The sequence below is a fragment of the Strongylocentrotus purpuratus genome, unplaced genomic scaffold (assembly GCF_000002235.5).
Source record: "Strongylocentrotus purpuratus isolate Spur 01 unplaced genomic scaffold, Spur_5.0 spur5_scaffold_21, whole genome shotgun sequence".
NCBI classification, from domain to species: Eukaryota; Metazoa; Echinodermata; class Echinoidea; order Camarodonta; family Strongylocentrotidae; genus Strongylocentrotus; species Strongylocentrotus purpuratus.
Genome location: NW_022145607.1, coordinates 29,062,967 through 29,074,731, shown reverse-complemented (window position 1 = coordinate 29,074,731; position 11,765 = coordinate 29,062,967). Strand labels below are relative to the sequence as shown.

General features: G+C 38.9%; 1 protein-coding gene and 1 long non-coding RNA gene across 2 annotated transcripts; one reads left to right on the top strand and one right to left on the bottom strand.

Annotated features, from left to right (window-relative positions):
- Window positions 1-556: 556 nt before the first annotated feature.
- LOC115927943 lies at window positions 557-2,608 on the bottom strand. The gene is made up of 3 exons (XM_030994310.1): window positions 2,502-2,608; window positions 1,145-1,518; window positions 557-662 (listed from the first exon to the last, which is right to left on the bottom strand). The coding sequence occupies exons 1-3, from the start codon at window positions 2,586-2,588 to the stop codon at window positions 557-559; spliced, it is 567 nt and encodes a 188-aa protein (XP_030850170.1). The 5' UTR covers window positions 2,589-2,608.
- Window positions 2,609-2,914: 306 nt separating this feature from the next.
- On the top strand, window positions 2,915-4,280 carry LOC115928018. Its single transcript, XR_004065824.1, has 2 exons — window positions 2,915-2,965; window positions 3,732-4,280. It is a non-coding gene; the product is annotated as an uncharacterized LOC115928018 (long non-coding RNA).
- Window positions 4,281-11,765: the final 7,485 nt, after the last annotated feature.

Below are 11,765 nucleotides of genomic sequence, written 5' to 3'. Positions count from 1 at the left end.
TGTTACATTTTGCACAGATTGATTTATGTCAGATCATGAGTGGTACATAATGTAAGTTTGTATTATTATCGATAAACACACAAATAGAAGAAAAAAAGAAAGAAAAAAAAACATATTTCTGTATGTCAATAGCCTTTCTTTTCATGTGAAACAATTCTTCAACAACCCTCCTTCCCCCCCTCTCCCGAGACGGGAATGAACTACATGTTTTTTTCTGTATATCAAAACACATGCCCTTTGAGCAGACCTCGCGTCTGAATGAATATCAGAAACGACTGGCTTGAGGAGACGAGCATGCGTGCTTGTCTCCCACTAATTCTAACACTAGACTTTATTCGTGCTGCATTCTAGTCAGCCAGTAAGTCGTTAAATTTAACAAAAGAGGAAGGCGGCTTTTAATTTTGCACATCCTTCCTAAGATGAACAAAATACCTGTGATCGTGCGTATGATAACAAGCACTGATTTTCGCAGAGGATTTAAGAGACATGCAGTCATACAAAAATGTTATGCAGAGATTGATGTCTATGCAAGTCTAAAAGTTAAAGTTCTAATGACTTACCCACGTGGTTTGCCGTGCTCCACCTCCACCGCCATGACGTTGTCTTCATTCCATGCAGTGGTGACATCATTCACGCTCACATCTGTCCAGCATCTTACGAATCTATCAATATCAAAATAGACGGAATACAGTATCATCTGTGTAAAATAATTAGGGATGGGGGCTTGTTACAGGAGTTAGCAATGTTTGTAATATAGCTGTTCATAATGATGTAACTTTGTATCTTATTTGTTTGTCATGTAGACCACTCAATTAGTCGAACAACTGTAATGCGTGGTACAGATGAGCAGAGCTATTCATCCTCAGTATATAGGCCTACTCATGTTGGTATTGATGTTTTTTCATCTTTAAATTCAAATCGATTCTGATAATATCAAATCAAACATTGAGAGATATATATGTAGAGAGAGAGAGAGAGAGAGAGAGAGAGACATAAAAAGAGAGAGACAGAGAGGAAGAGAAAGGGGGAGACACACTCTGTTCAATTCAAAGAAACGCACATTTTCTTCAATTTCCAGACGGGGAGTGGAGAATCAAAAGAAGAAAAGTGTCAAAGTGCTCTTTGAAAGCTCAATGTGTCTTACCTGATAGTCTTCAGATGTTTGAGGTTGTGGGGTGATCTGGAAGCTTGTAAGATTAGTTCCATCTTACTGTTACCAATGGCAAGATCGCTGAATGTCACCTTGACAAGCTGAGGGGAGATATTCAGGAGGGCATTGGGTAGTGAAGTGGGCTCCTCATGGAAACCAGCCGGTCGATCTGCATACTCATGTGTTTGTATGGTGAGTTCTGTTGCTCCTGGTAGATGGATCCTCTGGATGACGTCATAGCTGATTGAGTTGTATACCTGTATAGTGACCCTCTTCACATTGTCAAACATCGAACCACAATCCTGCCATCTTCGTAGTGTGTTATCATCCACTGTCAGCTCAGACAGGGTGGGGCTCGTGTTACCACTCTGGTCGTGATCATGTACATAAAAAAGGGAAATTAAAGTGCAATATCAAATGTAGTAGGTTCGATTGTTGGTAGATATATAATTGCATTCTTAAGTTTCATGAAAAAAACGACAAAAAACAAGAAAATGGATTTTGCTAGCCTCATGGGTATTATAGAATATAAACAAGGATTATAAAAAGACATGGGCCGAGAAAATGAAAGACGGTTTTATTTGCAAATGCAAGTATAAGTTACAAGTTATAAACATTTTGTTTTTCTTTCATACAATTCAATTGTACATGTATATCATTCATTATTTACCAATATGAATATGTTGACGGCAAGTACCGTTCGTAGATTCAATGAAACGAAGACCAGTCTAATTTAGTATACGTTAGGATGAACACCTACTAAATAATTTCAAATCAGTCAAATGCAATTATTCCGGGCAAAAGAATTTCCGTTTCGGTTTAATAAAATTTGGAGTGGACTATTAGGCTATTATTATTATTATTATTATTATACAATGATCAAATACAATGTAACTGGCATACATGTATTAGAGTTTGAAATAGTAATAATGAAAGTGCTTACAAACTATATAATTTTAATTCACAAGTACATTTAAACCTTTATCGATGTAATGTAGTGTAGTGTAGTGTGAATTAATAATATTACTTGAATTGTGATATATAGTGGACCGTTTAAGAATGTCCGATGTAAAACTTTACTGCATAATTAACAGATATTTAATAATAAACCTGATTACAGGTACAAATATACCACCATAACATTTAGCTTTTGAAGCAATGTTTGGTCTTAACAGATGTTTATTGTTGTGTGGTATAATGCATAGGCCTTTCGGGAGGAAGGCGGGCGAATTGTCAAATTTCGTTAGACTATACAGAATAAAGTACACTTCCAGTATAACAAAGCATGTAGTGATTTGTTACGAGTCCTACAATTTAAGATCATATTTCAGGTCATAGGTCATAGGTCAACCTTTGCAGATGATGCCATCGACGAAGATGTTGAGTAGAAGTCATTGTGGTACTGACCGCCAAGTGTCAGGTCCTTCAGATGAGTCATCTTACATATGAACTGAGCGAGATCACATGATGCAGAGGGACGTTCAACCCATTAAATATATATTCAGAATTCAGCAATATGTTTTTTAATTATATTAATAACTACGGAAGCCCATTAGTGCCACCTACGAAATAAATTTAAGAGAAATTATCTGGCGGCCGCCAGATAATTATCTGGCGGCCGCCAGATAATTATCCGTCTCTTCACGGTTGTTTCATCGCAAAGCATGCCGGGACATAATTCTAGTACATTTTTAACTTCGCCGTGATCAGCTGTCCCGTTGCAAACAACGGGATTCTTATCGAAGCAACATCTTAATCTTGTACATAATCCGCTATTCTGCAGTGATTTTCTTTCACTCCAGTATCGTTTGTACGGTAAGAAACCAAAGTTTGTGTTCATTCATTTTTATGACGAATAAAGCTGATAATACGACGTAATGCATGAGAGTGGGCCGGGTCAAGCTTTAGTAAATGTAGGCCTAGACCTCTAGATCTAGTCCCGTATGTTTAAATGTGTGTCACTGTGTGCATTTTAAGTAGACTGATTGCCTTGTGTTTTAGGTAGAAGTTAACCAAATTTACAGTAAAATGAGACTTATGTCTCAGGAAATATGAATAGGTCTAGATCCTATAGACTATACATATTTGATATTGGAATAGGATCTACTAGAATGGCCGAACAGTTGGATAGTGATGGCAATTAGTAAATGTAAAAAAGTAAAAGAGGCCATGAAAACGATAGATTTGTCGATCTTGATCTGAATATAATAGTCTATGTATTGATGAGCTCTACTTGAGGATCTACATGACAGGGGCGTATGAAGGAATTTTTCGAGGGGGGGGGGTTAAAATTTGTAAATCGTGCCGTAAATTTCACATCGACTCAGCCAGCCGGTGAATGAGAGGGGGGGGGGGGGGGGGGGTCGGTTAGAGCATCTATTTTTTCCCGAAAATATGAATTTGGCAGACCGATATTTTGTTCAGTTGAGGGTAAGGTCACCTTTTTGGGGTCACCCTTTTGGGGTCACCCTTTAGCACAAAAATATTTCCCCATGATCTAGTGCGATAAGGGTTCTTTTGTTACCGTTATTCTTCAGGTTACAAATTTAAATTTGATTGTCTTTTTCCTTTTATTTATCAGTTGCAGCATCATCAAACACTATATGGCCGATGAATCAGAAGATGACGTAGATGCTACGAGAGAGCTCATTTCACAATGGACAACAGAAGTGATACGTGACTTTCTACAAGGAGGGGACTCAAGCTTGGAGAAGTCATTATTTTATGGGTGTTCTGCCCTGACGCTGGGGGTACTGTTCAGCCATTCGAGGTAGAGAGGTAGAGAGGAACTGGACGATGGATGGATGGGGGGGGGGGGCGGGAAGAAAGGCATGTAGAGATGGCCGTCTACTATGTATAGAGACATTTGTGTGCTACTGGATAAGGACCCTCCATCACTAGAGGGAAGAATAATGAGAGACTACAAAGAGGGGAAGGCATTTAGTTATTTTGCCAGTTTCTGGTTAGGGAGACATTTGTTTCATCTCCTGGGAGAAAGCTGTCTGAAATTCAAAATGTATTTGATACTTGAATAAATTTAGTTCATTTTCTAGACTGGTTCATGTCAAACCGTTGATTCTACTTTCTTGTGAGTATACACTGTAGTCAGAGAGAAAGAGAAGTAACACGAGTAAAGAATGAAAATTGAAAAAGAAGCCAATATTTGAACGAGGAGAAAATGGAGATTACGTTGTTGCCCATCAAGTTGGAATAATTGTTCTTACTGTTTGTACATAATGGTCATATATTATAAGAACTGTATTGATCAATCTCAGGAGTCTTATACATGTAGATTGATTAATACAGTTTTGAGATGATGATGATGATCGTGATGATGAACGAGAAGGAGAAGAGGAGGAATATATCAAGAGTTGATGAAGAAAAGATTGATAGAGGGGTTATCATTACAGAGAGAGAGAAAGAGAGATAGACTAACATGAGGAAGGGAGAGCAAGAACAAGGCTATGACATAGGGGAAGAGATAGAAATCAAAATTATATTTATACAAACATTTACTAAATTAAAATAATAAATTAGAATACAAGGCGAGAGGAAAGAATGCAAACTAAAATTAAGCAAAGACCATCACTATATCGTTCACATTATAATATAAATTAAGAAAAGGTACATGGAAACATGTACATTTGTAAAATTCAATCTTTCATTCTCTTGATCTTCCTCTTCACACCTAATTCTTGCTCTCCCTGTCTATCTCTCCCACCCCTCTCCATCTCTCTCTCTCCTTATTATCACTCTTTCTCTTTCATTAAGTGTCGACATCTCTCTCAATGCCTCTCTCTGTTTCTATGTTTCTCTTGTTAAATATTTTAAACATCAGGTCTGTCTGACCTTCCTCTCTTGAATAAATCATGAATAACTTCAACTCAGTGTCCTACATACAGTAATGATTGCTTAGTAGTCATCTACAACCCTCGCTGTGTTGTTTGATTTTATTTATAAAATAAATATAAGAATGAGATCAATATCAACAGGTTTAATGCAATGCATATAAGTTGACATCCTATGAAGAAGTAGTACCAACCCCGCCCCCCCCCCACCACTCCGGGAACGGAGGTACCGCATGCGTGTTCCCAAAATCTCTGGCTCGTAACAAAATTTAAAAAATTAAAATATAAAAAAAACGCTACTTTTAAAGCGCTTACCACCAAAATCTCTAAGCGCTATAACAAACAAAAATAGACTGATAAACAATTACATATTAAACAAAACGAAAAAAGTGTGAATAAACCTACAAATTACAATACATATACCGTACATGTACATCAAAGTGAACAGAGCCTGGCAGCAGAGTTTTGGATTCTCTGGAGTTTTGCAATGAAAAAGATCTGCCCGTATTGACTTAACACAGGGGACTTATGCTAAAAAAAGGGAAGGGGGGGGGGGGTGCTGGGAACACGCATGTGCTTACCCTAAATAACACTGAGTTGGGGGGGGGGGTACCACCTTTAATGCAAACGCATTTAAAGGGATCCGGTAACTTCATCTCAGATTCTGAAACAAAATCCTGGATTTAGCTCATGCTGCAATGATAATTTTAGGTCAGTCAAGAACTCAATGACTTTTACAATCCAATCGCCTGTCTGATTATCAAGATATTTACGATTGGAAATCGAAACCAAATTTTGGGTTTGTCAAACGCTTTTCATAACACTACAAGTCTATTGGGGAAAACGAGTGTGGTAAAGGGGTCAATCAAAGATTTTTATTTTTTTGAGGCACTTCTTGATCATTTTGAAGCGCAGTTTTGTTAGGGCTTCAGTATTAATACACCATATCGCAGACACTGGTAGCGCGTAGGGCCATACGTCAATCTCGAATTAAACATTGTTAAACCCCGGCCCCCCCCCCCCACTCAGTGTTATTTAGGGTACGCATATGCTTGTTCCCTCTTTTTGAAAGCACCCCCTATCTGAGGACTGCCAACATTTCCGAACCCCCCTTTCGCGGGCTTTTCCTGCCTTGGAGACTCCTCTAAATCATGAAAAATGCTCAATGTACCCCCCTAAATTCGGAATAATTTCTCAGGAGTCCAAAGAGATAAAATAAAGAAAAAATACCCCCTTTTTAAAGAAATCTCCGGGTGAAAAGTTAATACACCACTTTTTGTACAATTCTCGGGCCGGACTTTGTCACACGAAAAGTACCCCTTTACCGGACATTTTGGTAACATGCATGGGGTCCATCTGTTCTCGGAGTGGGGGGGGGGGGGGGGGCCTGGTGTTAAACAATGCATTTTACAATACCTTTACAACATACACCATTGGCTGTCACATGGTTTGGAAATCACATTACAGATAATAATTCTACAATTGTAAGGTTTTACCTGTCATCATTTGATACCCGAAGGAACGCTTTTTTAGGGGCTAAATCTAATTTTTTTCACAAGGCAAAATTAACTATATGCCTTCCCCTCTTTGAAGTCTCTCATTATTTTTCCCTCTAGTGATGGAGGGTCCTTATCCAGTAGGTACATACATAGTAGGCCAGTTCTGCATTCCTACCCCCCCCCCCCCCATCCTCCCTATCCATCCATTGTCCAGTTCCTCTCAGTCTTAACCTCGTATGGCTAAAAAGCTACCCCCAGCGTTAAGGCAGCCGGCAGAGAACACCCATAAAATAATGACTCCTCGGTTTGCAAGCTTGAGTCTCCTCCTTGTAGAAAGTCACGTAGCACTTCTGTTGTCCATTGTGAAATGAGCTCTTTAGTAACATCTACGTCATCTTCTGATTCATTGGTCATCGTGTTCGATGATGCTGCAACTGATAAATAAAAGGAGAAAGGCATGTCAAATTTAAGTTTGTGACCACAAGAATAATTGTAACAAAAGAATCCTTATCACTTCTTTAACACAAGTTCATGTAGACCCATGTAGATGCTCAAGTTGAGGTCATCGATATCAGACTATTATATCCAGCAGGGGCGTACGCAGGATTTTTTCAAGGGGGGTTTTAAACAAAACAAAGGGGGGTTTTAGGGGGGTTTTCTTAAAAATACACACGTAAAAAATGCCAAAGGGGGGGGGGGGGGTTTAACCCCCAAAACACCCCCCCCCCCCTGCGTACGCGCCTGATATCCAGATCCAGATCGACAAATCTATCGTTTTTATGGCCTCTTTTTTACTTGTTTTACATTTAGGGCCTAGAGTCTAGACCAATTCATTTGCCATCACCATCACTATCTAACTGTCGGCCATTCTAGTAGATCCTATTCCAATATCAATTATGTATAGTTTATAGGATCTAGACCTATTCATATTTCCTGAGACATAAGTCTCATTTTACTGTAAATTTGGTTAACTTCTACCTAAAACACAAGGCAATCAGTTTACTTAAAATGCACACACATTTAAACATACGGGACTAAAGTTAGATCTAGGCCTACATTTACTAAAGTTGGACCCCGGCCCACTCTCATTACGTCGTATTATCAGCTTTATTCGTCATAAAAATGAATAAACACAAAATTTGGTTTCTTACCGTACAAATGATACTGGAGTGAAAGAAAATCACTGCAGAATAGCGGATTATGTACAAGATTAAGATGTTGCTTCGATAAGAATCCCGTTGTTTGCAACGGAACAGCTGATCACGGCGAAGTTAAAAATGTACTAGAATTATGTCCCGGCATGCTTTGCGATGAAACAACCGTGAAGACACGGATAATTATCTGGCGGCCGCCAGATAATTAACTGGCGGCCGCCAGATAATTAACTGGCGGCCGCCAGATAATTAACTGGCGGCCGCCAGATAATTAACTGGCGGCCGCCAGATAATTAACTGGCGGCCGCCAGATAAATAACTGGCGGCCGCCAGATAATTAACTGGCGGCCGCCAGATAATTAACTGGCGGCCGCCAGATAAATAACTGGCGGCCGCCAGATAATTAACTGGCGGCCGCCAGATAATTATCTGGCGGCCGCCAGATAATTATCCGTGTCTTCACGGTTGTTTCATCGCAAAGCATGCCGGGACATAATTCTAGTACATTTTTTTTCCAGTCGTAAATATCTTGATAATCAGACAGGCGATTGGATTGTAAAAGTCATTGAGTTCTTGACTGACCTAAAATTATCATTGCAGCATGAGCTAAATCCAGGATTTTGTTTCAGAATCTGAGATGAAGTTACCGGATCCCTTTAAATGCATTTGCATTAAAGGTGGTACCCCCCCCCCCCCCCACCCAACTCAGTGTTATTTAGGGTATTGTAATTTGTAGGTTTATTCACACTTTTTTTGTTTTGTTTAATATGTAATTGTTTATCAGTCTATTTTTGTTTGTTATAGCGCTTAGAGATTTTGGTGGTAAGTACTTTAAAAGTAGCGTTTTTTTTTTATATTTTAATTTTTTTAATTTTGTTACGAGCCAGAGAATTTGGGAACACGCATGCGGTACCTCCGTTCCCGGAGTGGTGGGGGGGGGGGGGGGGCGGGGGTGGTACTACTTCTTCATAGGATGTCAACTTATATGCATTGCATTAAACCTGTTGATATTGATCTCATGGTTATATTTATTTTATAAATAAAATCAAACAACACAGCGAGGGTTGTACATGACTACTAAGCAATCATTACTGTATGTAGGACACTGAGTTGAAGTTATTCATGATTTATTCAAGAGAGGAAGGTCAGACACACCTGATGTTTAAAATATTTAACAAGAGAAACATAGAAACAGAGAGAGGCATTGAGAGAGATGACGACACTTAATGAAAGAGAAAGAGTGATAATAAGGAGAGAGAGAGGGGGAGAGAAAGAGAGAGAGAGAGAGAGAGAGAGAGAGACGGAGAGGGGTGGGAGAGATAGACAGGGAGAGCAAGAATTAGGTGTGAAGAGGAAGATCAAGAGAATGAAAGATTGAATTTTACAAATGTACGTTTCCATGTACCTTTTCTTAATTTATATTATAATGTGAACGATATAGTGATGGTCTTTGCTTAATTTTAGTTTGCATTCTTTCCTCTCGCCTTGTATTCTAATTTATTATTTTAATTTAGTAAATGTTTTTATAAATATAATTTTGATTTCTATCTCTTCCCCTATGTCATAGCCTTGTTCTTGCTCTCCCTTCCTCATGTTAGTCTATCTCTCTTTCTCTCTCTCTGTAATGATAACCCCTCTATCAATCTTTTCTTCATCAACTCTTGATATATTCCTCCTCTTCTCCTTCTCGTTCATCATCACGATCATCATCATCATCTCAAAACTGTATTAATCAATCTACATGTATAAGACTCCTGAGATTGATCAATACAGTTCTTATAATATATGACCATTATGTACAAACAGTAAGAACAATTATTCCAACTTGATGGGCAACAACGTAATCTCCATTTTCTCCTCCTCGTTCAAATATTGGCTTCTTTTTCAATTTTCATTCTTTACTCGTGTTACTTCTCTTTCTCTCTGACTACAGTGTATACTCACAAGAAAGTAGAATCAACGGTTTGACATGAACCAGTCTAGAAAATGAACTAAATTTATTCAAGTATCAAATACATTTTGAATTTCAGACAGCTTTCTAAAATAACTAAATGCCTTCCCCTCTTTGTAGTCTCTCATTATTCTTCCCTCTAGTGATGGAGGGTCCTTATCCAGTAGCACACAAATGTCTCTATACATAGTAGACGGCCATCTCTACATGCCTTTCTTCCCGCCCCCCCCCCCCCATCCATCCATCGTCCAGTTCCTCTCTACCTCTCTACCTCGAATGGCTGAACAGTACCCCCAGCGTCAGGGCAGAACACCCATAAAATAATGACTTCTCCAAGCTTGAGTCCCCTCCTTGTAGAAAGTCACGTATCACTTCTGTTGTCCATTGTGAAATGAGCTCTCTCGTAGCATCTACGTCATCTTCTGATTCATCGGCCATATAGTGTTTGATGATGCTGCAACTGATAAATAAAAGGAAAAAGACAATCAAATTTAAGTTTGTAACCTGAAGAATAACGGTAACAAAAGAACCCTTATCACACTAGATCATGGGGAAATATTTTTGTGCTAAAGGGTGACCCCAAAAGGGTGACCCCAAAAAGGTGACCTTACCATCAACTGAACAAAATATCGGTCTGCCAAATTCATATTTTCGGGAAAAAATAGATGCTCTAACCGACCCCCCCCCCCCCCTCTCATTCACCGGCTGGCTGAGTCGATGTGAAATTTTCGGCACGATTTTCAAATTTTAACCCCCCCCCCCCCCCTCGAAAAATTCCTTCATACGCCCCTGTCATGTAGATCCTCAAGTAGAGCTCATCAATACATAGACTATTATATTCAGATCAAGATCGACAAATCTATCGTTTACTTTTTTACATTTACTAATTGCCATCACTATCCAACTGTCGGCCATTCTAGTAGATCCTATTCCAATATCAAATATGTATAGTCTATAGGATCTAGACCTATTCATATTTCCTGAGACATAAGTCTCATTTTACTGTAAATTTGGTTAACTTCTACCTAAGACACAAGGCAATCAGTCTACTTAAAATGCACACACATTTAAACATACGGGACTAGATCTAGAGGTCTAGGCCTACATTTACTAAAGCTTGACCGGGCCCACTCTCATGCATTACGTCGTATTATCAGCTTTATTCGTCATAAAAATGAATAAACACAAACTTTGGTTTCTTACCGTATAAACGATACTGGAGTGAAAGAAAATCACTGCAGAATAGCGGATTATGTACAAGATTAAGATGTTGCTTCGATAAGAATCCCGTTGTTTGCAACGGGACAGCTGATCACGGCGAAGGTAAAAATGTACTAGAATTATGTCCCGGCATGCTTTGCGATGAAACAACCGTGAAGACACGGATAATTATCTGGCGGCCGCCAGATAATTATCTGGCGGCCGCCAGATAATTAACTGGCGGCCGCCAGATAATTAACTGGCGGCCGCCAGATAATTAACTGGCGGCCGCCAGATAATTAAGTGGCGGCCGCCAGATAATTATCTGGCGGCCGCCAGATAATTTCTCTTAAATTTATTTCGTAGGTGGCACTAATGGGCTTCCGTAAATAACGTTGCCGAAACTAAAAAATCTTAACACAATCACATTGTATTTTGAAATGAGCTTACAAGTCTTGACACCTAAAATTAGCACGCATTTGAATAGTTTCTAGATTCTTTTGAGACCGATATAATGCATAATACTAGTGTTAATTAAATAATGATGGGTAATATAGGTTTTTCCCGGCCAATTTCGTCAAAGCAGCGATCAATTTTACTAACGTGCATTCATATTTGAGCGAATATCTCCACTCGTTGATCCCCTGTTTCATTTTTAAATTTTTTGCATTCAATTTCGTTTCGAGTCACTGAATTTTCGAAACATGCACATTCAAATTAACGTTTGGTTCAGTCAATTTGGAAATGCGTTAGCGTCATTCAATTTCGCCAAAATTGAGTGGGAGGACAATTCTTTGTCGAATTGCGGTTTCATTTTCGTCTATGGGCAACCTCTTTCGCAATCGGGTCATTCAAATTAAAACTAGACCTCATAATTATTGTATGAGGCTCGATGTTTATTCGGATATTCACTTTTTTATGCTAATTTGTTTTTTATTTTTCTCTATGATCTTTTCTGACATG

What these genes read in the sequence shown, in the direction of transcription:
- LOC115927943 (XM_030994310.1), bottom strand. Translation starts at nt 2,588, where the DNA reads ATGACTCATCTGAAGGACCTGACACTTGGCGGTCAGTACCACAATGAC. An exon ending in CGATGGCATCATCTGCAAAG is followed by an intron (nt 1,519 to 2,501) that starts GTTGACCTATGA and finishes GATCACGACCAG; the next exon opens with AGTGGTAACACGAGCCCCAC. An exon ending in AAACATCTGAAGACTATCAG is followed by an intron (nt 663 to 1,144) that starts GTAAGACACATT and finishes TGATATTGATAG; the next exon opens with ATTCGTAAGATGCTGGACAG.